The 26,944-nt window shown below is 37.3% G+C and overlaps 1 protein-coding gene across 8 annotated transcripts in view; it reads left to right on the top strand.

Moving 5' to 3' along the window:
* ATP9B (ATPase phospholipid transporting 9B (putative)) overlaps window positions 1-26,944 on the top strand; it is a 481,309-nt gene that overhangs the window by 429,872 nt on the left and 24,493 nt on the right. For 7 of the 8 annotated variants that reach the window (XM_072604052.1, XM_072604050.1, XM_072604049.1 and 4 more), the window contains 9 exons: window positions 1,260-1,343; window positions 2,107-2,277; window positions 7,088-7,186; window positions 10,070-10,159; window positions 14,627-14,771; window positions 15,100-15,164; window positions 15,827-15,982; window positions 16,215-16,279; window positions 22,648-22,756. In XM_072604052.1, the coding sequence (XP_072460153.1) occupies window positions 1,260-1,343; window positions 2,107-2,277; window positions 7,088-7,186; window positions 10,070-10,159; window positions 14,627-14,771; window positions 15,100-15,164; window positions 15,827-15,982; window positions 16,215-16,279; window positions 22,648-22,756 (984 nt within the window). Of the gene's footprint in view, window positions 1-1,259; window positions 1,344-2,106; window positions 2,278-7,087; window positions 7,187-10,069; window positions 10,160-14,626; window positions 14,772-15,099; window positions 15,165-15,826; window positions 15,983-16,214; window positions 16,280-21,123; window positions 21,276-22,647; window positions 22,757-26,944 lie in introns of those variants that run through there. The other variant, XR_011965979.1, reaches the window with a different exon arrangement.

The following is a 26,944-nucleotide window of genomic DNA, read 5'->3' as shown; positions in this document are numbered from 1 at the left end:
AGAGTTGAAAATAAAGTTAGTCTATATGGCCTGTTCTTAACAAAACTCTACCAAACTATCTCCTTGTGCTTACCATTTTCTTTTCTAGATATTCACCATCATCCTTTAACAATAAATTTGAAAATTATCTTTTTACTTTTTTTGATATTTTAAAAGATCCATGATTTCATAAATGTGGCTATATTCTCCACCAGTGCAGATCACAAATACACTAGTATTCTCATCTAGTTCTCTCCTTATCTAGTGTGATTCTTGTCCAGTTTTGTTCCTAAAGGCTCTCCCAAACAGACTACATATTTTACCTCTTTTTTTTTTTAATGTATCAGAAGTATAAATGTAATACCCAGGGTATCACTGGGTTTTCTTAAAGTATATGTTAATATAATCTTGAGTCATAACAGTCACAAAAGAATTTAGAGTGAATTATCAACAAATCAGCATAGTTCAATGGATTAGAAGTTCATTACCTCAAACCTGGACAATTGTAGTAGCCAGAGATGGTGTGTCTACCTGCCTCAAGTCTCTCCCCACTCCAGCCCATCCTCCATTTATCCACTGTAGTTATTTTCTTAAAGCCAGGTCTGATCACATCATCCCCTACTCAGTAAACTCTAGTGGCTCATTTTTGCCTCCAGGAGTAAATACAAAATGTTCTGTTTGGTATTCAAAACCTTTCATAACCCCAACCTACTTTCCAGTATGCTTATACCTCCCACCCACATACTCCTCAGTCCAGTGACATTGGCCTCCTGACTGTTCCATGAATGAAACTCTCCATCTCTTCCTCTAGGCATTCTCTCTGGCTGTCCTACTCCCTACTCTCTGGCTTCCTTTAAGTTCCAACTAAAATCTCATATTTTACCAGAAGTCTTCTGTAATACATCTTAATTCCCTACCTCCTCTCTTAATTATTACCTATTTATCTTACGCTTAGCTTGATCTGTATATATATTTGTATTTTGCCTCCACCATTAGATTGCAAGCTCTTAGAGTGTAGGACCCACATTTTAGTCATCATTTTATCTTTATCCCCTAGTTATTACTACAGTGCTGTATACTTTTTTTTGTTGTTGAGTGAATGGATGAATAAGAAGGAAATGGGGATAATTAAAAGCCTTAATCTATCTACCTATAGATATAGATATATACACATAAGTAGACATATATATAAATGTATAGCTTTTAGTGTAAATAGATTTTTTTTCTGGCTCACAAATCACTGGAGTTACAAAAATTCCTTTTTTCTTTTTTTTTTTCAGTGTGGTAATATGGCACGCGAAGGATTACGTACTCTTGTTGTTGCCAAAAAGTCATTAACAGAAGAACAGTATCAAGATTTTGAGGTATGTGATTTATAATAATCACCCTTCCTAGTTTCATTGCATTATTTGCATACTTTATTAAAATTAGAAAGCTAGATGAGGCAAGAGCTTTTACTTTGCCTTAAAACTGCAAAAGACTTGAATTGCTGTAAAATCTTCACTCACATGCTATTATAAGCATCTAATCCTAAAACTCAAAACATAAGAAGTGTAGATGATTTATCCTGTTACAGAGTGTTCATGCAGGATTAATTGAAGATTATATCCTAAAAACTCAGGCATCTGATTTGTTGATAAAATTATGTTCCCACCAGTTGAGATTTCTATTTTTCCAATTTGAGATACATAGACTGAAAGCCCTTTGAACTCTTTCCCTACATATATATAATCAAGCCCAAATCATATTTGCCTTAAAGAATTATCCCTCGGAACATGAGTCATTGTCAGTGTTGTATGGGATGGTCCAGTTCTTTCATCCCTCACCTCTTAGGACTTTCCATTCCCAGGTTAGCAGGAGTCAGTGCTTGTGAAAGGTGGAACCAGATAAAACATTTTTATCTTGGGTTTTATAGCCCTCATAGAGGGCTTGGAGCTTGCAGCTCACTTGTGGTTGCCATATTAGTCACACCCACAATTGTACCAAACACTTTTTGCTAATTACGGAACTGATACACATAATCAGTCATTTTCAGTTTTTGATAAATATCATGAAATACAGCTAGTAACCTGTGACAGATTCAGTATATGAACGTCTATGAGTAACAGTCTCTATTCCTGCCTCCAGAATCGATACAACCAAGCTAAGTTAAGTATCCATGACAGGACACTCAAGGTGGCTGCTGTTGTAGAAAGTGTGGAAAGAGAGATGGAATTACTGTGCCTCACTGGGGTGGAAGACCAGCTCCAGGCTGATGTCCGACCAGCGCTGGAGATGCTCAGGAACGCAGGAATCAAGGTACTGAAGGCTTCTCTGCTTTTGTGAGACGTGTACATCTTGACTTGTCTGAAGAATAGATGAATACAATGAAATAGTTAAGTCTTGAAGGAGGATACACATGCTGAGAAACAGAGATCTCAGAATCATAAGTGTTTAGAACTGAAACATATCTTAGATATCTTGAGATCATAGACTAGAGCTAGAATCCAGAGATTCCAACCCCTTACTTTACAGATGAGGAAATTGGAAATCCTTAGGGGCCAAGGGACTTTCCCCAGGTCACACACAGAAGCAACAGACTGAGAGAAGGTTGCTGGACATGGCAGTCAGGAGATTTTTGTTCACCTTGAAGCAAGCAGTTATAGGCAACAAGGATTCAGATTACAAGGCACCAAAAAGTGGGTGGATAATGACAAAGTAGAAGCAGTTAGAGGAAGGAACTATTTCTAGGAGAGATCTGGGTCAGTACCCTGAATGGATTGTAAGGCCATTCTTTCTAGATCTCCTTTGCAGGCTCATTATCCATGTTGCATCCCTAACTGAAGATGTTCCCCAAGATCCTAGGTCTTACTCTTTTCTCCCTAGGGGGAGGGATAGGAAGAGAGAAGAGAATGAGTATTTATTAGGTGTCCACTGTGGTGCTAGGCACTCTGTTAAGCACTTTACAGTACACATCTCCTTTCTCTCTTGGTAACTTCTCTCTCTAATGAGTTTATCATCTCTATATCTGTGATTCACATATCTATATATCTGGGCTCCACTCTCTCCTGAACTACAGTACCATATCTGCAACTATTGAATATTTCAACCTGGGTGTTCCATTACTATCTCAAAATCAACAAGTACTAAACAGAATTCATTGTCTTTCCCCTCAAAACTCACCCCTCACCTAAGTGTCCCTATTTCTGTTGAATACAGCACCATTCTTCTAGTCTTCCTGGTTCATATCTTTGATGTCAAAATTTTACTCTTCACTCTTCCTCACCCCATATACCTACTCACCAAGTCTTGCCATTTCTCTCTTGTGTCAGTGAGCACCCCAGGAAATACGGGGGGCTTACTATCACAGGTTCTTAGATCTATATTCATAAAATGAAAGGCAACTTTTGAGGGTTAACAATCACTTTAATCAAGCACATGTATCATTCCTTTAACCAAGTACATACATCATTCAGTTAGTTCAGGGAGTCAGCACCCTGAATTTCAAAGAAAATACAGAGAAATCAAAAGATCAACAGACATGACTTTCTCTGCCGGAATTCAACAGACAATTGAACCCCAACTGTCTGACCATCGTTACCAGAGAGAGAAGCATGACATCTGGGTTCTTAAAGCTGGGGGGCTCCTTAGTGGCTTCCCTGAGTCCTTGTCTGGCACTCAAACCTTCTTGCAAAAACTAAGCCCCAAAAGTAAAACCTCACCCTGAATAGTTATACCTTTTTTAGAGCCAGAGGGCATCTTAACCCTTGAGAACCTATGCCTCATTAACAAAAGCTATGAGTGTTCCCACAAATCTTCCATAATCAAACTCTACTTAATAGGCAGGCGAGGTTTTTATTCACATTAACAATACAAATACATGTACTGTTTCTAGTTAAAGAAACTTGTTTCTGTACTTCTAGTAAAGACTCTTGATTGATAAAGGCAAGATTCAATCAGGTACTTGATTATACTAAAACAAAAACAGCAAAAGATTTTATTTTGAATGCCATCACATCCTCCCATGACATCTCCCATCTTTTTACCCTTCTCAGTACTTACATAACTACCAACATAGTCTAGTCCTTAGTCATCCTTCATATGTTGCCAGTGTGATTTTCCTTAAGCACAGGCTTAATCATCTTACTGCCCAACTGGTTATACCTGTCATTTAAATTGCCCCATGATAAAATAGAAACTTCTGTTTGGCATTCAAGGCCCTTCACAACTTGACCCTGATCTTTCCAGCCTCATTATAAATTACTCCCCTGCTTGTGCTTTACAGTTTAGGCAAACTTGCTTTTACCATTCCTTCCCCTGCAGCACTCAGTCTCCTATCCTTTGCACTGGGTCCTCAAACCCTACTGTATCTCCATGCCTGGAATTTACTCTCTCCTCACTTCTGCATCTTAGAATCTCTTGCTTTCTTCAGGACTCAGCTTAATCACCACCTTTTATAGAAAGCCTTTATGGGCCCTTCCTGTTGCTAATTCCTTCCCCCTTCCCCAGGCTACTTTATTCTAGTAACTTACTTAGGCTACATGTTGTCTCCTCCCAGAAACTATAAGTTTCTGGTAGGAACTGCTTTGTTTGTGTTTTTACATCCCAAGCAGAGTTCCTGGAATATGTAGGTACTTAATAAGTGCTTGGTTGGTTAATTGTTTGATCAGGTGATTTTTTTTTTTAATCTGGGTCACAGTTGACCTGTTTCTCAGGATTGTGGAAAGGAGCTAGCAGAAAGTCAGGGACTGAAAACAAGGGAGGAAAGAAATGATCACAAAAGTAAGCTCCCAGAAGACCCAGGAGTGTAGATGATTAGGACACAAGTAGAAGACTTAGCCTTGATCCCCTCTGCCTCAAAGAATGGAGCAGAGTTAAATTGTTCAAATCAGCATTTATTAATTGAGTACCTACCTGGGCACAGCACTCTGACAGATGCTGTGTGATGCTACTTACTTATGTGATCTTTGTCCTCAAGGAAGAAAATATAACACACTGAAAGCTAAGGAACAATAAATGCTTAAAAAAAAAAAAAGCAGTTCTAGGAAATAGAAAAATCATATCTACTATTAAATACCAAATGAATTACACAGATTGTGATTACTTTAAAACTTTAGTAGCTAGAAATAACTTTAAAAGAGGAATTAGGACAGAGTATGGATTACTGGAATCCATCCACAAGCATTCATTAAGTACCTGCTATATGCCAGAAACTGTTATAGGTGCTGAGAATACAGAGAAAAAAAGACACAGTCCTTACCCTGAATGAGTCTACAGTCTATGGGGGAAACAAGTGTGTGTGTGTGTGTGTGTGTGTGTGTGTGTGTGTGTGTGTGTGTGTGTGTGTGTAGAGAGAGAATATGCATAGAATAAATACACAGTACTTTTGAGAGGGTGGGCACTAGATACTGGGAGCTTAGGGAAAGCTTCATGTAGAAAGTGGCCTTTGAGTCTTGAAATGGCAAGAAAAGACATGTACAAAGAAAATTAAATACAAATTTATTCAAAGTAATTTTTGGAAAAAAGGGCACTATAAATGGGAGGTGGGGAGAGAAGACTTCTTATCATAAGTGGCATTTGAGATAAAGTTTCAAGGTAGTTAGGACGTCTGTGAAGCATTGGTGCGGAGGAAGCATGCAGCCTAGGCTTGTAGGGCAACCTGGGCAGAGGCACCAATGTGGGAAATGGAGTGACCTTGGGTGGGGAACAGCAAGGGAGCCAGTTTGAATTGTAGTCAGTAAAGAAGAGTAGTATAAAATGGGCATGGAAAGTGAGGTTGAAGAGAAATTGTGAAAGTCAAGTGCAGGGCCAAGATGGCGGAGTAGAAAGATGCATATACTCTAGTGCTTCCCCCACAGCCCACAAATGATAATCTGATAATCTCAGAGCAAGCAATATCAATTGAGTGATGAAATTGGAAGCCAGATTAAAAGAATTTGATTAGAGGTTAGAGGTGAGAAAATGCAGCCAATGAAGATAGACTGTTGTTTGGGTTGGGTTGGGTTGGGTTGGGTTGGGTTTTTGTTGCTATTGTTGATGATGATGATGTTCTAGGAGTTTGGCCATTACAGAGGAGAGATACAGGATAATAGCTTGAAGGGGTGGAAGAAGTAAATGAAAGTTTTTTAAAGAGATCTGGATATATTTGTGAGCAGTGGGGAAAGAAGCCCAATCAGTGCCTCTTTCCACATAAAAATATTGGGAGATAGTGGAAGTTATTGAAGATAAGTTACTTTTTTAATAAGAATATATTCTATGGCCCTGGTGTAATATGTTGCATGTCTGAAGTCCATTCTTTCTGAGTTCAGAGATAGTCTTCACCAGGTATGCTACAGAGTGATAAATGTTTTGGCCACAACCACTCTTAAAAGACCAGCTTTCAGAGGGTCTGTGATCTCTGTCAGCAGAGGGACCCCTGACACCTGTAAAATTATAGATCTTTGAAGTATTGAAGTGAACATGTCAAAATGCAAGTTATATTCAACTTTACTGGTTTCTAGTGCATATAGGTGTGGGCACAATAGAAGGAATGAAAGGAACAGGGTTTCAGATACTAGTCATTTCTAGAGTAGGCTGAGGCTATGTGATGTTTCTGACTGAACACTGAAAAATTCATTCACTTATCAGCATATTTCCAAAATCTTCTAGTATCTCATAAAATTCTCCAGATTTTTGTTAGTTTTACATGTTTCACATATTGTGAGTAGTGTCTTTACTATAGATTTGGGGGCAGGTTGCATAATAACCTTGGGCCTCAGTTTCCTCCTTTGTAAAAATGGTTTAAATAATCTCTATAAAATTCCAGCTTTAAAATTCTTTGAGGCTATAATTACTGTGTTTTGCTTGCATGACTGTAGAGGTAGATCCTTTTTTAAATTCCTAAGAAAAAATATTTCTTCTCACATTAAACTGCATTGTGAAGAATCAAATGTATGTAAAGCACTTTGTGAACTTGTAAACTATTGTTTGTGTTTACTGACAAATTCAACGCACTTATTCACCTACTTCAGTACTTTAATTCGTATGGCAGAAACATTCCCTTTGCTCCACCACCCCTCTTAAACTTGGATGGCAAAGAAGAAAATGGGTTAAAAGTTCTTGAAATCCAACAGTTTAAATTGTTTTCTAGATATGGATGCTAACAGGAGACAAATTAGAGACAGCTACCTGCATTGCCAAAAGCTCTCACTTGGTATCTAGAACTCAAGATATTCATGTTTTCAGACCAGTAAGTATATTTCAAAATAGTTTTAATTGAATCTTTTATCTTGGCTGAAATTGTCATATTATTCTGTAAGAATACATAAGTACTAATTTACTAACCATTACATTTCTAATTAGAGAAGAATATCTATTAACTACAATCTTTTTGTCACTACTTAATTTGTAAAAATCTTTAGAAGTATCTGTATTGATTCAAGGTAGATTTTCTATTAACTGAGTATGTTCAATAATACTACAATAAGCTGTTTTTTCAAAACAGTGCCCCACATCAAAGTAGGAATGTTTTTAATCTACCATTTTCAAATCAAATGTATTTTCTTAATTGTCTCTTAAACAAAATTAGTAGAGACAAACTGAATTTATGTGTATACTGTATTATTAGTTATGACTAAATTTAATTCAAACAAAAAATAAAGATTTCTTGGGTCTTGATTGATAGTGGGTGAACAGACATTATATGTCTGTGTCTGTTCTAAATGAACCACTTGCACCTACAGAAATAATTATTTGAATATAATTTACATGTAAATGTAGTTTGTTGTGAAGCATCCGAATAGCAAATTAGGCCCTGCAGACTACTATTTGCAATTAAATTATTAATGCTTCTGATAAAACTTGAGATCAATTTTTGTTGACTTTTTGGTGTTATAGCGCCACAAATTGTTTTCCAGATCTATCTGTTTTGGTTTTGTCCTTTTTCATTGATGTTTTCAGAAATATGGAGATGTCTGAGCTAGAATTTGGAGCACATGAAGGTTAAAAATTGCTAGAATTTCATAATTGTCACTCATGTGTCACCCATAATGTTTATTCTGACCTATAGGGGAAAAAACTAATTGATAGTGGTTAACTGAAATATTCTACAATGGTTTTTGCATAAAAAAGAATGATAAACTTCAGGTTTGTAATCTACATATTTAAATCTGTTTTGAACTGCTTAAGCAAATACAGACAACACTATATCCTTTCTTTTTTTAAATGAAGCTAAGCCTAAGTTTGTAGTGAAGAAACAGTTTAATAAAAATGTCTTCTATTTCTGTGGAGTGGATAAAGAGAAACATCATGGACTCTGGGCACAAACTTCATAATGAAAATATCTGAATTTTAATTCAGGTTCTTTTGATTACTTGATTGTATGATCTTATGTCAATAGCCTTCTATGACTAATTTTTCCTAATTTATAAAATCTATACCAGCCTAATTCACATAGTTATTTTGAGCAATAAGATGAATGCTCTTATAATAGTAACTCACGTTTCTATAATGCTTTAAGGCTTATCAACTTTCTTCACAATAGCCCTGTCAGGTACTGTAGCGCTAGTGTTATTGTTACTATCATCATTATTTTTCCGTTTTCAAGGTGAAGAAGCTAAGGTTCAAATATATCAATTTGTTTTGCTCGGAATGACCAAGCTAGCAAGTGACAGAGCCAAGATATGAACCTCGGTCTCCCCAGTACCATATCTCTTTCTGTTACAGTGTGTTGCATTTCTAAGCACTTTGTTCACATGAAGTACTCTATCTGTGTAATACAAAATGTAAAAAAGATTTGTGTTTTCATTAGAGTGAGTACTTCCAGCGTCAGTGCACATCAGAGTCCCTCTACATCATAATGGAAGGTCATAATTTGGTGTAACCAACAACAATGCACTCCCTTGTAGCATTTAACCAGGCCTCTCAGCCTGAGAGACCAAATACTTGCAGGCCATCATTCACCCCAGCATTGCAGCTTGGGAGCTCATCCACAGTTATTGCTCTATTGGCTTGTCCTTTGAGAAACCAACATCATCTCTACACAGTAATGACACGTCCAAATACGACTTCATGGGGAGAGAAAGCATTATCTAAAAGTTAAATAGTCATTGCTGTCTTATCTTGAAAGCAGCATTCTGCAGAGAGTGCTGGTCTCACAACCAAGAAGTCCTGGGTTCAAAGTCTTACTTCTAATGTATAGAATTTGCATGACCATGGGCAAGTCATGTAATACTTAAGTCTTCTAGGCCAAGGCTGCTTAAACTTTTCAGCACTTCTTAAAAGAAGCACTGCTAGACAAGTCTCTAAGATTATAAATTGCAAAAAAACATACTAACCTACATCAGCGATGGGGAGTTTCCTGGCTCAGGAGTTCCGTGTTCAAGTAAAATCACAGGTTCAGTCACTATTAGAGGCACTGAGGTAGCAGTGAATAGTGTTAGGCTTGGAGTGAGGATGACGTCAGTTGAAATCTGGCCTCTTACTGCAGCGTTTATTACCTGTGTGACCCTAGGAGAGTCATTTGACCTCTTTGTGCCTTATTTTCCTCACCTATAAAATGGGTATGATATTAACACCTTCCTCCTTGAGTTGTGCGTGTCAAATGAGACAATAATTATAAAGCACCCAGCACAGCCAGGTACTTTATAAATGCTTTTTCCCTTCTCTGTCTTCTTAAGGGGGTACCATGGTACATGGAGAGTGTTTAATACACTTTTGAATCATTTCATTTTAATGGAGCTTTGAAATTTCTACTATGCAGATTTTAACTCATTTACTTTCATCTCTGAGTTATGTACTAATCCTTTTATTGTATAGTGTGGACTCACTATAAATCAATGGGTAGCTACAAATCAGAAAATGATCAATATTAAATAAGTCAATATTTATTCACAGCAGCAGAAAGAAGTATGAGAAAATAGCTAAACAAGTCAGTGTGCTTAATACATGATTTTAGTTTCTAAAATAGCTATTCTGTAGTAACACTTTAATATTTATATAGCTCATTGTCCTTTTGAATAATAGTTTAAGTTTTTTGTTATAATTGTATTATTAAAGAAATGGTACATGCCATTAATTTTGGTTGAATTTTCTTTTATACTTCTTTTTCTCTCTCCGTCTCTCTCAAATTAAGGTAACTAATCGGGGAGAAGCTCATTTGGAGCTGAATGCCTTTAGAAGAAAGCATGATTGTGCCCTAGTCATAGCTGGAGACTCTTTAGAGGTAAGGCAGAGCAAAATTAAACTAGTAACCACTTGTTTCTTAACTGAGGATTTTTTGGATTCAAGTAAATCCAATAGCCATTCTAAACAATGTTTAAAATTGTCAGAAACTTATTAATATTAGAGAAAAGCAACCTAGTACAGTAGATGATGGAGTCAGGTTCTACTTCTAACACATATCATTTAACATCTCAATATTCTCAGCAACACTCTAAGCCAGAGTGAAGCTGTAGTATAGGCTCTTCAGCAATTCTCCCAATTTGCCCCCACAAACCCTCCCTTCCTCTGCCCTCTGCCCCCTGCCCCTGGCCCCCTGCCCCTGACCCCCCACCCCTGACCACCCGGCAGGCAGATTAGAAGAAGGCAGCTGCCACATTTCCTCTCAGGGTTCTAGGAGTATTGCTCAGGGGAGAAGAGTGATTTTCAAATGCTGTAGCCCATTAACTCCACCAGTATATACCTTGCCTTGATATTGGTTAATATCAATTAGTTAGCCTAACTTAGTTAGCTTTTAGAAATCAACATGTTCTTTGATGGCAGAGTCCATATGAAACAGCTCTCAAAAGGCTATGGCATACTCTCCCCGGAATACATGCAGGTACAGAGAAAGTTGGACTCCAACTGAGAGCACACACAGTGAAGGAGGTAACTCACAAATTCTGCATGCTATAGATACCTTTTTCTCCTTCATGAGATACACACTAAGTTCTTCCTAAGTATAGTATTGCTTCTCTGCTTGGCTCCTTGCTGAACCTTAAATCTGCTCTCCCCTTTGTGTCCAGCCTGTGTATCACCCAGGCAGTATTTACAGCACCAGTGGTGACTATGAATATGCCAGTGTAGTTCTAAATTGCAAAGTATAACGGACTCTCCATATTGAAGGCAGAAAAAAACCATTTATTCAAATGCCAGAAAGCCAAATCCCAACACCATAAAGTCAAGTTCATCATAGTAACCAAGAAGTCAATACACATTAGCACTGCAGGGGACGGTACCATTCCCAAGCCTTCCCATAAGCAAACACTCACAAGACTAGCTGTGCCTGCCTGTGCCCTCTCTCTCTCTTCCACACTAACTGCTCTCACCAACTTCCTACCATCTCTGCTCCACCCTTCCTATTCTACCCATTCAGCAAGCTTCTCCCACCACAAGTGACTTAATGCTTACATGTGATTTAAGCAGGTCACATGGTGGGAAAGATCTTCAAATTAAGCAAAAATACATTTACAGTACACCCTGCCCCCTCCATCCTTCATTCCTGAAGCCATTGTCCAGACACTCAAGTGACTCCACAGAGCTGGGTCAAAAAGCAAACCCTCAGAACTAAATTTCATACAGATCTCCTCTCCTTAAAGTTGCGGGGAGGGGATTTAGTCAGAGAAAGAAGGAGATCAGAGGAGGAGACCAAGGCTGAGTTGGAAGCACTCCCTTCTCTTCCCCCCTCAAAGGTGGGTTTGCCAGAGGCTTGCCACAATACCACTAATGTATATATAATACATCCTTAAATCTTTGATTCTTGGTTTTACAAAATAAGCCATGATCTGGTAGTCTCTCAACAATTCCAAACAGACTTCCTGTAACACCTAATTGAGATGCCTTGATTGAATGAAGATATTCAGGCCATGTTCATACCTCTGACCGATTCATTTACATGTGAGGAAATCCTAGGAAGTACCATCTGATCAGTTACTTTAAGTGAAGGAGTTTGATAGGATTCATTGACTCAGGCAGTCCCTATCCTTACAAAAGTGCTGACCTGGACATGTAGGAGGAGTTTCCTATACCCATGCAATCACAGTCCCTGTTCCTATTAATAGCACGGATCTGATTACAGTGAGTATCTGGTAGCCTGAAGAACTATATAGTGCAGCACTCTAGGTCATTTTCAATTTTACTTTCAGTTACCTGAAGCCTTTTTTTTTTATCTGACCTAATTTATTTCAAGCTCTGTGTCTGTGTGCCCTTTGCTAACATATATCAGCTGTCATATCATTACCCAGAGTTCTTTCACAATGTATAAGGATAACAAAATGCCCTGAGTTCTCATCCCTACCCACAACCCTTGAAATAATATTCTTTCCCTCCATTCAAAGGAGAATGCATTAAAATATTCCCATGTTTCGAGATTTTAGGCTTAGGAGAGCAGATAGCAAAAATAACTACAGTCAATCATTTCATGGATCCATGATTTGAACTGTACCAGTACCATGAACTGACATAGGTTGCAACCTGGTAGCCTGACAAGTAATAAACCTTTTTTGCACTTAACTACTCTCGTTTTTGGATACAATCCATTTCCCTAAAGGAAAAACAACATAGAGTACTTAAAGATTTTCCAACTTTTAATTTTTTTGTTAGAGCTTGCCAGAACTCACCTTCTTCTGACCATGGTCTTCAATAGCCTAGGGTCACCTTTACCCACCTAAGAAATCATCAGAGGACTTTAATGCACCCGAGTAGTGCAGTTGTTAAAATAAAAGCTATATCTTTCTTGTAGGTATGCATGAAAATATACACACACACATACACACACACACAGATACATATATGTATTCTTCTTGAAAACTGCCCAGCAACATACTTACTGAACAGGAAAATTTCCAGTTTTTCTACTATCTTCTCCTATCCAACCAACTCCATGCCTTCCCAGTATATCTCAACCCATACTCTTTATTTTCAGTACTGGTCATACTACCCAAGACTTAATGTATGTATAACCCTTGTGTGAGGGAGGGTAGTCTACTTTTCATTCCTTGTTAGTCCTATAAGGACATCCTTAGTATCCAACTTCATCCATACAGTAGACATTAACTTACAAGGCTAAATATATACCTTTAATTATTTGTATATATATTATTATATGTGTATCAAGTTGATAAACTGCATGTTTCATTAATAACCAAAAATTTCAACAGCACTCCCTTTAGGCCATATCCCAAATTTGAGATGGTATGGTTTCCTAGAGGACAGTAACTGCCTCATATTCTAAGGGTATCCACAATTAAAACTAGAACTCAGATGCCCCAATCAGTATGCTTTTAGTGAGCCAGTAGATACAACTAGCTCTTGGTAAAGGCCTATTTACTAATGGGTAAATAAATAACTACAAAACAGTCCCTCCCATAAACCTGTGTCACACTGTCCAACAAATACTCACTCCTTCATGGGAGGAGTGAGCGTAAAAGAGCTCAATGGCATTTAGACTAATGTAGCAAATATATGTGATAGAGGTCACTCACAACTCCAGAACAGTAGGCCTTGATGTCTTTTTTCTCGTTATGGAGTCCTTATAAATCTCCCCCTTTTGATTCTGTCTCTGTTGGGTAGGTTCCAAAGCTGACTTCCCAGAATATGCTTCTGTTTGTAGTTCTATTCTCTGTTACTGAGACTGGCTCTCTCTTGAGTCCATAGCTAAACCCTTTCTTTGCTGTGAGAGGTCACTTTTCTTGAAGCTCCTCCTCATTCCTTGAAGAACCTTCTCCAGGAGTGATTTCCTCTTTGTCTCTTTGTCTGTCTGGAAAACCGTGTGCCTCTGCTCTGGTAACTTTTGGGTTGGACTCTTTCTAGCTGACTCTCCAACTGTTGGCTTGGGAGTCTCCCGCTAAATGAGTGCTTTGCTGTTAAAAGTTATGGTATGTGATGGGACAGGAAGGAGAGAAATCCGCTCCTCTCGCCATAGTAGACTGCTTTGTACTATCAAACTGCCTCTACTATTTTCAGGCTGAGCTCTTTAATGCTTCCAGGTGCTGACCAGTTTTCTACTCAAAAAATTGCCCTGCTCTTTGCAATTTAGTGAGACAAAATTGTTTACACTTCATAAGGGGGCAGCAGGGTGTTAATATCTTGTTAACTTATGAAGTAACATCATCTGTAATTATATCCTGTGACTGCTACTGAGATCAGGGGTGGGAGAAGGTAAGAGATCAGATTCCCCTCACCTTTTAAATTTATATTCACTCACAGTGGTAGATATCAATATATAATGTTGATTATCACAAGCATTTGATATTAATTGTGAAATTTGAGGGTAGGTGGTTTTGTTATTTTTGTTTGTTTTTTCTCCCACAGTTTTTCTGATTCTAGGTACTTTTATGTCTCTAACTAGATCTTGAAGAACTAAACTATTCAGGCCCAACTTTTTGACAATGTGCCTTTTTCATGTGGATTTTTTAAAAATTATATTTGGGCTCAGTTGGTTTATAGATCATAAGCTATGGTATAAATATTTTGGGGGCATTAATAAGGGCCCAGCTATATCATCATAACATCATCTTAATTAAAATGTCTATATTTTAATCCATTCATTTTTATAATATAATTACCTAAAAAAATGCAGATAAGCCTCACATCTGAAAAAGGATAGTGATATTTTTCCAGTGTTTTGTTATAGCAAGTTAAATACATCTATGTATTTTTAAAGTTGTTCTAGAAAAACAAAAGATAGTGAAAAAAAAACTTCCTTTTCTAGGTTTGCTTAAAATACTACGAGCATGAACTTGTAGAACTGGCATGTCAGTGCCCTGCAGTGGTCTGCTGTCGCTGCTCACCTACACAGAAAGCACATATTGTTAAATTATTGCAACAGCACACAGGCAAACGTACATGTGCAATAGGTAAGTCACTTCCATGTTCTCTGTGCCTACAGCCCTACTTGAACAAAAGCAAAACCAGTAATGGGTCAGTAGGTGGCAGTAATGAGTATAATTTGTAATGAAATGCAGAAAGTCCCGTCTAAAAACTTGTTTGATGTTATGCTCCATGCTTTGTAAGCTGCTCACTTTTAGAAGTATGTTTTTAGATAAAGAGGTGTCTTAAGAGCTGTGAGCAAAGTTGGGTTTAGTCTCCAAATTTAGATTAGTGCATCTGCTTCTGAAAATTAAGCATTTGCCCTAATGAGTAGTAAGGGAGGGGAGCTGAAAATTAGTTTTTATTTCTTCTTAGGTGATGGAGGAAATGATGTCAGCATGATCCAAGCAGCTGACTGTGGAATTGGAATTGAAGGAAAGGTATTTCCTTATATTTTTATCTTCACTTTGGTGTCTTTAATAAACTTGATTTAACAACCCAAATTCAGTAGTTTTCTTTCTTCTGAAAAATCCTAATGTTTTAGTATTGGAGTTTTTTGTTTTGTTTTTTTGTTTTTAATTACTGGTATTCTATCTCTATGCTAGCATGGGTTTCATTCTTCATTTCCTTTTCCCACATCTCCTACAAAAAGTGCCAATTTAAAACTTTGGAAAAATAATCTTATGTAAGCCCATATGTTTTCCTTAGATTACTAAAAATCTTTATTATTTGTAGAATTCTGTAACTCAGTTCTTAAGATATACACAAGAAAGGTTCCTTTTAACATGATCATTAAGTGTTCTTGGCGATCCAAATCTATTGACTGTGTACGTATGTCCAAACTATTCATAAAATACCTATAGACACATGCATATTCAAGAAATTTCTCATTGAGAGTTGTCATCTCTTAAATGAGAGAACTGCCCTACATGATTTATAAGCTACTCTCTATCTTTAACCAAACATATATGAAGTATATATTTGTATGTTGAAAATGTATTTCAAAACATTGAAATTTTTACATATGAGTTGTGTTTTTTGAAATGTAATATTTCTAAGTTAAATGGTATTTTAAAAGGACTTTCTTTTGTTTTTGTTTAAGGAAGGAAAGCAAGCTTCTCTGGCAGCAGATTTTTCTATCACACAGTTTAAACACATTGGCAGATTGCTAATGGTACATGGCCGAAACAGCTACAAAAGATCAGCAGCTCTTGGTCAATTTGTCATGCACAGGGGCCTTATTATTTCCACTATGCAGGTACTTAAACCTTTTTTTGTTTTTAGTATACCCACAGAGGGCTATGGCATTTTAAAAGGATTATAAGTGTTACTGTAGAGTACTTGATTGTTCCATTTTATTTTATTTTAGTGGATTTTAATTAGATTTTAATAATAAGGCATTCTGAGAAGCCTGCATGAAGAATAATGTAAATGTGATTTACTGAAAACTCTTGTTTTCTTTATATTATTTATTGTGTTCTCTCTTTAAGGCTGTGTTTTCTTCAGTCTTCTATTTTGCATCTGTTCCTTTGTACCAGGGATTCCTAATGGTAGGGTAAGTTAAATCCAGTATTTACAGTACTTAGTAATATTTTGTATGGGAGAACTTTGTTTTTTGGGGGGAAAATATAGTGTTGTTTCTGATTAATTCCTCATACGTTTTCAGAATGGTTAATGTTCCATATGAATAATACCAATGTAAAAAACTAATATTTTGCTTGAGTGAACTTCAAGATGACACCTGTACATTTGTTCTCCTTGCCAGTGCACTGTTAAATTTTCTCATTAGATTTTCTGTTTTCATGGGGAAGCCATAATTTGTGTCAGGAACTGTGACGGAGCTGAGACTTTTAAAAAGGGTCCTGTGGCATAATGAAAAGGGGAAGAGCCAAAGGGGTGGGGCCAGTGAAGACATTGTCATCAGTAGTAAGTTAAAAAAAGACAGGTCTTACAGCTGCATGACCCTTAGCAAAGCATGCTACACTGGTGGTTGGAGTATTATTTACTCATGATTGAGTTGAGGTGAAAAAATATCAACAAAGAAACAAAGAAAATAAAGATTTGGGATCTTTTGTTAAAATTGAATATGACATAACAAATGACAAAACATACACCAATAATCCCATGTGCATAGTTTTTTTTTCTTTTGCTGAGCATACATCATAGTTCTCTAGGTATCTATTCCAAGAACTTTTGAGATATTGCATTACACAAAATCTGATATATGTGAGAATAAATTATGACTCATCTTGTTTTGTCCCATTTACTTTACAGAGCAGAAATTTAATTTTTTTAGGTGGGGCTGATTCTGTTTTCCTCATCCTTTGAAATTATATCAGGGAATTAACTCAGTATAACTGTTGGAGTAAGCCATAGAATAAACATAAATTTCTCTTTGGGCTCTCACTATTAATCTCTGCACCAATTGTTAGGCAAAATTGAATTATAGACATACATAGATCCCAAAATGCTTGTGAAGACTCAGCAGATACTAGTTCAGTGTTAACATTTTTTAGAGGTCAAAAGGTTAGATATGAAGGGTTAAAAAGTTAAAATTAGCATTTGAAATCTGATATCACTGCACAGTCTGACTTTAAATACTTTTCGCTACAGATTCTTTTGCAGCTTTGAAAATTATATAGCTTATATCTTCAGTCTTTCAAATGAATCCTCATTTTTAACTTAATAAATCCATTTATTAAATGAATTCTTTTCGTAAAGTATATGAAATAAAATAAGTTTCATGAGAAACATACACTTGAAGCTACATTCCCAACAAGATATAATGGCATGCAAGTCCTTTGAAATTATAAATACTAGACTTCTCTAAATGCTGGTCTGAGTTTCATTCCTACTTTCCTTTTTCCACCTCCAATTTAAAAAACAATTTAAAAGGATCCTAAAATTGAGACTCAAATAAGAAATAGTGCATAGTTTGGGCTATGTAATTTGAATAAAACAGAAGAAGAATGATTATAATTTCAGTGGTAATTAGTATTAATGAAATAAAAATATGTTAATAATTTACACTATTATATTCCTTGTTACTATTTCTTAGTAACATAGGTATAAAGATGTAAGGGACCTTAAAAGTCACATAATCCAGTTCTCTCATTTTGCAGGTGAGAAAAGTGAGGTCCAGAAAGGTTGGCTTGCCCATGGTTACATAGACATTAAGTGGCAAAGGCAGAATTTAAACCCTGGAACTCTGACTAAATCCAGCTCTCTTTCCACTATACCATGATTCCTCTAAAGAAGCATTCTGAATGACTTACTATACTATTTCATAGCCAAAAAGCAACCCTAATCACATTATGCCATTGTTTTGGGAGGGGGGGGGTCTTAATTACTTCCATGCCACTAATTAGCATTCACAAGAGTGAATGTTGCTAATAGTGTTCTTCAGCTTTCCCTTTTGACTACAACTTTAACTACCGTGTCTTCAACTACCACAGTACCAATAGAGGGCTAAGTCTGAACTACTTGCCTGCTCTGTTGATTGATCTCTATAGTACTGACAAGAGAAGGGTCCACAGATTCATAGCTCTGTGACCATTTCAGTGATTCTATCTAGACAGGTTCTCTAGTACATAAGATTCCCTGTAACAGGCATGTGAATGAACAGGTCTTTGACCAAGTGCTCCACGTAGTTTGGCATCCTGTTTCTGCCTCCTTGTGTTTACCATGTTCCCTTCTATGTCTGGAAACACATCTCTTTTGCATATGCTTCAAGAATGCCCCCTGTAAGAGAGGGGAGCAACTTACATCCCTGCTGCAAGTAAGTTAATAGATGTGAACACTCTAAATTAGGTGAATATTGAATATTTATTTTTCTTACTACATGACCTTCAAAGGGAATTACTTGAAAGTCTCTATATCTTTGCATTGGTGATAGTCCCTGTCTTTGCTCATTTTGTAAAATCTGCCTATTGATTCATTTGTTCATCCACTCAGTATTATCCCCAGAATCTCAGTGCCCTCCATTACTTCTTCAAATTACTATTAGACTCCTGCTTATATTGCCAACCTTCTTTACCCTTTGTAGCTTCTGTGCTGCATATACACATTTCTGCTAGGTCTTGTATTCTGTGACATAGGTGAATTGTATAGCACTCTTGTCACTTCAGATTCCAGCAATCCTTTCTTTTTTTGTCTTCCTTCTTTTCCCATTTCTGCTCTGGGGGCATGAGATCTGTTCACTTCAACTTCTGTTTTCATGAATTTTGCTTGAAAATTTACTGAGACCTCATCTCAAACTTTGGATGTAATGAAAGAATAGGGACAAATGGTGTATAGATGGTAGCGTGTTGGTTGAATATATCAGTAGAATTTTTCCAAATTAACATAAATTTTTATACTCCCTTTAGTACCTTCCTGTCTCCAGAAATACTTCAAATAGTATTTTAAAACCAAGGGCAAGAGTCTTTTGAAGTTACAAGAAGGAACAGGTTTTCTGCTATTTTAATTTTTTTATGCTTTGCCACTGTTTAAAACTCTGTAATAATTAATACATTACAGATTTTTTAAAATAGCACTAATTTTACATAATAGTACTACTAATTATACTTTGAGTTTCTGTAATGCCTTTCTTCCAAGGACCTTGATATACAATGTAATCATTTCCAGACTTCTTTTGCATCTTTGAGATAATGAACTTTAAAAAAAAAAAAAAAGGAAAACTATAGACAGAAGTGATTACTCCTTAATTTATGAATCATGATTATTTAAGATAGTGAAATTATGATTGAATGTGGGAGCCTGGTAACGCTAATAAAGTATTGGTTTAAAAAGTGCTTTTGTCATAACAATCTAATGTAAGATGCTTCTCTACAGTTTGTGACCTAAGAAGTGTTAAAATTTCTTTGAATAAATCTACCACTCCTTAATTCTTCAAAGTTCAGTAAGGCAATATTACTCCAATTTGGGGATAGGTACCACATGATAAATTAGCTGTCTTTTTAAAAGTGTCTTTAGATCAACTTTGCCAGTGGTTTTTAAAACAGCAGCCCATGAATACAAAGAAATAACACTAATGTGTAAGGATAGGATTGGGAAAACTAAAGGGGACAAAAGTCTTTAACTGTTGGGAAAAGATAGAATAATGAGGGAAAGGAAGAAAAATCTAACCATAGGACAGCAAGTTTATCTTCAGTGTATGGGAAGCAATTTATAGTCACCTAGAGAAAAAATAGCAAGCAACTAAGAGATTTGGTTAAATAAGATCATACCAGACCACTTTAATAACTTTCTATAACATAGTTCATAGAAACAAAAAGAAAGTGATAATATCTAGGTCCAGATTAGTGTGAATAATTAATCCTAAAAAATAGTAGCATATGTTCAAATTCTTATTGCATATTTCCATTGGACTGGAGCCAAACACCAATAGTGTACATAATTATAACTCTGAATAGTATAAATTCAAATACATGTGACCAGTTTTTATATTGGGACTTAATTGCATTTTTTGAAAATTTATCATCTTATTGATGAGGGCTGGAAGAGGGGGAGGGAGTGAGACACCACCACCACCCCTCACCACCACCCCCAAAGACCAGAGTTACCAGGGGCAAGTTACCTGGAATGAATTCACGGACTCAAAGCATTGTTGAGGTCAAGGTAAAGATTTATTATGCTTTTCAGTGGGCAAGAACTCTTAGAATCATACAGGTAAAGTTTACATAATATATTTTATAGTGAAACATGCCAAATATGCAAAGTAGGTGGTTCAGGGTGGGATTAGGGAGTGGTTAAGGAATGGTTAGTTCTTAAAGGAACATGCACTTTTGGTATCTGCTGTGCTGATATTTTATCCAAAATTCATTGGGAAATGGCCCAAGGTGGGGCCTACCTCAACGTGTAGTTTTTGTCCTGAAACATCACTAAGTCAACCAGCAGTCAGGATTGACTTAGGAATCCCAGGCTGCTCTCATCAATGTCTTGTTAGACAAGATAAATGTAAGGGAGTATACATATGTCTAAGTCTAGGATACATGTGATTGGGCAGTGAGCAGTAAATGTCGTTACGACCCAGCGCACAGCCAGTTCAGGCAGTGCACAGCTGGTTCAGACTGATAAGTTCTATAGGTGCAGCTGACTGCTATATCAGGAAGGGAGATAACAGTTGTTGCTGGGGCAGGCTGTCCTTGGGCTGGGGAGAAACTGCCTGGGATAGTGTTTTGAGGATAGGGAGAAATGTGATTTTTTTAAAGAGAAATGTTATTTACATAATTATTACATAATTATACCCAAGCACCCCATCATTATCACTTTCAATAAAGCTTTTATTTCAACCCCACATAGCATTTGCAACAATAATTTAGAAAAAGTAAGGCCTTAGAATGAGCACCTTCTAGAGTTTTGTTACTTTTGATGCTGTTGTTACTTTGTCAATCCAAGGAAAGTTAGTAGGAAAATGAATAAGCTCTAATGCTGGATCTGCAAAATCAGTAGCAGTCATTGGACTTCCTGTCTCCAGAGGAGAAATGGGAACAAATGAAGGATAATCACCAGGAAACAGAGAGAGGATAGTGACTACTCTGAGCAACATTGTGAGTAAAAGTGACCAAGCCACAGTTAAAACATTAGTATCCAGTATAGGAAACTTTGACATCCCTCTGTCAACTTTGAGAATTATCGTTCCTTTTTCCAGGCTAGAAGGTTGCAGTCTATAAGCAATCATTAATGCCTTCCTTCCTTACTTTCCTTGCTTCCCATAGAATATCACACTCATATCTGAGGGTGCTCTGCCCAAAGAAATGTAAATTTTGGTTGCTGAATGCTGGCTATATATCTTGGGGCTTACTGGCTAGATTTCTTTCTTAAGGACTATGCCTTAACCCCAAATCACTCTGACTCTCATTGATTGGCCATTGTTTGGACCCTGGTTGTATCAGAGTGAATATAGCTATTGTCTCTGTTTTGACCAGCAATCCTGAAGGTCTTCCCCTCCCAGATTGATTTTTTTTCTTGACTAGGTAAAAGAGGCTATTCCCTGCCTTGTTTCTTACCTACCTATAATCACTGAATGGGTATTGCTTCAGTCAAATTGAAACCTGTTAAAGAACTTATCTTAAAATATCAAAGTCTCCAACTACATCCAGGGCCATCTCCAGTTGTCTTGATCTGTATCTTTCCACTGGACCCAGATGACTCCAGAATAGGAAGTAAGGCTGATGATTTTGCACAACCTCACTTAAATCCAGTTCACTTGTATGTCAAGGCATCACCTTCCTGATGTCATGGTCCTGTCCGAGAACAGTGCTTTAACATAAATATAGGACATACTCAGTATGCTGAAGAGGGCATTCATCTCCTATAAATTTGGGAGCAGAATCAGGTGATATGATTAGTTATTAGATATATTAGATGGTATAGTGGAAAGAGCCCTGGGCCTGGAGTCAGGAAGACCTGAGTTCAAATCTAGCCTCTCAATTCCTACCTTTGTGATCCTAGGCAAATCACTTTACCTATTTGCCTCAGTTTCCTAAACTAGGGATAATGAAATGGGGATTAATAATAGCACCTGACTCCCAAGATGGTTCTGAGGATCAAATGAAATACTGTATATAAAAGTATTTGCTTAGCACAGTGCCTCAAACATAGTAGGTAACATATAAATGTTGTTATTATTATCGTTATTATTTCTGTCAGTAAAGTGTTGTATCAAAATGCTTTACTAGTCTGCAAAATTTCCTTCTTAAAAATGGCATGATAAAGGAATGAGATGTCAGTGAATGTTGGCAGCCTGTGAAACATATTGTGAGCTATCAGATATTTTTCAATATTTATTAATATTCTCAATTATAGCATAAGTACTTATGTCTTGTGCTATGATCCCAAATTTATTTCAGTAACAATACAATAGAAATTTCATTTACTGCTTTGTGGAATTTCACATTTCTTACATCTTTGTTTTTTAAGGTATGCAACAATCTATACAATGTTTCCAGTATTCTCTTTAGTGTTGGATCAGGACGTGAAACCAGAAATGGCATTGCTATATCCAGAGCTTTACAAGGATCTAACAAAGGTAAGACTGTGCATAAGGGATCAAGGGAAGGTGAATTTTTTGATGATTCTGAAGGCCACAAATATATTCTTGGGCTTTTAAAAAATATTTCCAAGATAAAGAAATATGCCAAGTTGGTGGATGAAAATAAATTTGCATGAAATTTATGAATGTGTGTTCTGTTTTTCTCTGACATTTCTCAATTGTGAATGTTCCTAATTATTTTGTAAAATTCATTCTAAATAGAATTTCAAAAAACAAATTAAAATGTCAAGTACTGAGTTTTTCTCAAAAAAAATTTTTTTGAAGTTCACATTGTATATGTATGGCATTCTGAGATAAGAAGCACCAATCAGCAAGCATTTATTGAGTGTCAGTCATCATTCTTGATACTGGAGATTGAAATGCAGTGAATGAAACAATTCATTTTCACAGTAAACTTATATTCCAACAGCAGAGACAAATACAAATATAACAATATAAAAAAGTAAGGAGAATCAATACTAATATCTACCAGGTTTACTAGAAGTAGTTTGGAAGGGAGAGCACTGGCAGACAGAGATGGGGAACAGAAAATGCTTGATGTGGAAACTTCATCTTGAAAGAAGAGAAGGATTCTGGGAGACATGGGCATCCGCAGGAGGCTGGGAGTAACAGCACATGCATATCACACAAGAGAGATGGACAGCACAAAGTCACGGAGCCTGAAGATGAATATATGAATGGTTTGTGAGAGGCACAAAGAAAAGCCCAGTTTGGGAGGTAGAGTAATGTACAGTGAAGCTGAAAAAGTAAGCTAGATCAAGTTGTGATGGCCTTAAAAACTAAACAGAGTTTCTGTTTTATCCTAGAAGTGATGTTGCTTGTCTCAAGCCCCTGGAATTTATTTCTTAGGAGATTGGCATCATTGGATCTGAACTTATAGAAAATCACACTTTGGCAGCAATAAGTAGGATGGGCCAGATTAAAGAAAAACTTACAGAGACAAATTAGGAAGCATTCATTGCAGTAATATAAGAGAAAAGTGGTTAGAGCCTGAACTAGCATGGCGGCTGTGTGAGTAAAGACAAGGATTTGTATGTGGCAGAATATAGATAGATAAAAATAGCAAGATCTGACAATTGATTGCGTATTCAAAGTGAGGAAAAGTGAAGAATCACGGATAATTCCAAGGTTATGAACATGGGAGCTAGAAAGATGACAGTGCCTTCAACAAAAATAGACAAGTTTGGAAGAAAAGATAAATTAGTTCAGTTTTATATGTATTGAGTTGAAGATGTTTGCAATATATGCACTTTGAAATGTCCAATAGGCAATTAGTTTTGTTGGACTGAAGCTTAGAAGAGAGACTTGGGGGTAGAAATGTAAATAGACAGACATGTACACATACATGTGCATAAACATGTATGTATGTATAAATATGTATATATTCATATGGAGAAAGATCTGTGAGTTATGAGCATAAACACATAGGAACTGGTGTGATCACTAAGAAAGAATGTGGAGAAAGAAGAGGACTCAGTACAAAGTCTTGAGGAATACCCACAATTAGGCAGTGTAATGTGAATGATTAGCTAGCAAAGAGACTGAGAAGTACTCAGATACCAGAAAAGAACAAGGAGAGATTCATGTACAAACGTGTGTGCACACGTATGCGCACACACACCAAAAGGAAACAATATCCAGGAAGAATCGAGGGTCAGCAGCATTAAATGTAGCAGATAAATTGAGAAGGATGAGGACTGAGAAAAAATCATGGATAGATAGAGGTTGGAAAGGAAAGAGAGAGAGAGACAAAGAGAGGACAGGGAATGATTGAGGATGCAATGTGCTAGAGAACCTAAGAGGAAATGGAATTGAGGATACATATTGGCCTTGACATAAGAAATCACTTCTTTGTCAGATAGATCAAAGGAATAAGAAATACTATCGAGGGAATTTGAGATGAGGAGGGAGCTCACAACTGAGTGGCCTTGTTTTTTTCAGTATAGTAAAAGATAAAGCCTACAGATGAGAAAGGAAAGAGGCAGAGGTATGGAAGATGTAAAGAAAGAAAAGAAGGTTCTGTGGAGAGTGAGAGAGGGAATCATTTGAGAGAGGAATTTAAACATTGCCTTGCTGCATTGCGAGTGTAGTTGAAGTTGGATAACATGAATTTATCTTGTACCCAGTCAACTGAATTGCATGATTTCCTCCTCTCCCGTTCAGCAACATTTGAATAGAAGCATATTAGGCATGTATTATAATGATCCTGAACTGAAATTTGGTGAGGAATGATCTATATAGGACAAGGGGGTAAGACATCTGAGAATCAAAGATGATAAGAATTAAATTGGCTAAATATAAGGTAGACATTAGAAAGGGAGGAAAATAAGTTCAGAGCAGGACTAATGGCCTAAATTTAATGCTTAGGGATGTAGGGATTAGAGTATGGTGTGAGTGAAGAGTAGGTTTAGAAGAGTTGAGGCACAGGGAGAGCTGGGATAATAGGAGACTATGATTTGATAAAGGAAAGTAAGAGTTTTCATCATGAAAGTGGAACACTTGTGAATGAGAGCAAAATTTAAGATGTGGCCATCCCCTTGTATATTAATGAGGTAAAGTGAAGGAGTAGATCTTGGGATTTAAAGACATTTAGTAATTGGGAGGTTAAGGAATTTGAGGGAGCATCCTGGTGGCTGTGGAAGTTCCCTAGTTACGTGGAAGGTTTTGAGACATTGAGCCAAAGAGTTAACTCCTTGGGAAAGGTAAGAGACTGACCTTGGGGCCAGTACACAGCAACAACTATTATCTGAATTGGGTTTAAAACTGTAATAGAGTGTACTTAAAAGGAGGAAAGGTTGCTGAGTGGTGGCAGTAAAGAAAGAATCTGGAAGTAGTGGTGGGGAACATGGAATATTCTGGCTTCTTTTCCAGGACCAAGCAGTCAAGGTTTGTATTAGAGAGCATGGCTAAGGATGCACTGCCATCTAGGGGAAGCTAGGTCTCAGGGTTAATAGACAGAAGGAGTATGAGAAAAAGAGGTCCAGGAAATGTGTTCACTGTGGAACAGAAATTTCTGAGGATCCAGTGCTTTAAAAGAGGAAGCAGGTTTGGAGTGGAACCTAGGTACATTAGGATTAAGGAGGGCTAGATGGGGTGAAGAGAATGAGAACCTGGTGATAGTTTGCTCCTATATCACCAATGTTAGAGTAGTACAAATATAGGGGATTGTTAGGTGTAAGAACAGTAGTGGATAGATGGCAGATGAATGATAATGCCTACAATGTTGAAGGGGTGTTATTGCCAGACAAAGCCCTGAGCCATCTAACCCTGATTGCTCCAATTTGTTTCTATGCTGTGACTCAGCACAAGGGCATGGTGTTACCACCAGGTAAAAAGATCACCACACCGATTTCACAGTTGAAGAAACAAACTCAGAAACGTTAAGTGACTTAGCTGTGGTCACACCGCTTATAAGTGTCAGTGTTAGAACTTGGACTCAAATAGCCAATCTTGAATTTTAGTGCTGCTTCTCTCATGCAATGCAATATTTTAAACCTGTCCTTTATGATAATCACAATGCTAAAATATGCTGCAGCTCTACTGGAGATGGAGTCAAATGATGGAGAAGAGCCTGAACTCTCCCCCTAAATCCCTCAAAATACCTATAAAAATGACTCTAAACAAATTTTAGAGTAGCAGAAGCCACAAAATGACAGAGTAAAACAGATTTTCAGCCTGAGACAATCTGGAAGGCCAACAGGAAGGGTCTGTTGCACCACTCTTGGAGCAGAGCATAACCCAGTGTGGGCCATGAGCCAGCACAGATGAGCCTGGAGCAGGCCTCAGGGCACTGAATCACTGGCAGCTATAGCAGTTTCTAGACTTCTCAACCCACAAACACTAAAGACAATTTCAAAGGTCAGTGGGAAAGCTCTCTCACCTGGGTGAGAGAGCAGTGTGATCCAGTCCCAGGGGTGCAGCAGCTTCTTCTGGAGTTCTCTGTCTACAGACAGTAGACGAATCGAGCAGCTGCTCTGGGTCACAGTACTAGGTGGTGGTCCCAGGGCTAGGAGGAGTGCTGACATGGCAGAGCTGGTGGTGGCTGTGGAGAGAGAATCCTACTCCCAGTTCTAGGGCAGAAAAGAATGTTGGTGGTTGCTCACAGACCAGAGTGCATGCCAGGAGAGGAGTAAATGCCTCTTCTTTGATCATACCACTTTGGAG

Source organism: Notamacropus eugenii, chromosome 4 (genome assembly GCF_028372415.1).
Source record: "Notamacropus eugenii isolate mMacEug1 chromosome 4, mMacEug1.pri_v2, whole genome shotgun sequence".
Lineage (NCBI taxonomy): Eukaryota > Metazoa > Chordata > Mammalia > Diprotodontia > Macropodidae > Notamacropus > Notamacropus eugenii.
This window is presented reverse-complemented; position numbering and strand designations above follow the sequence as displayed.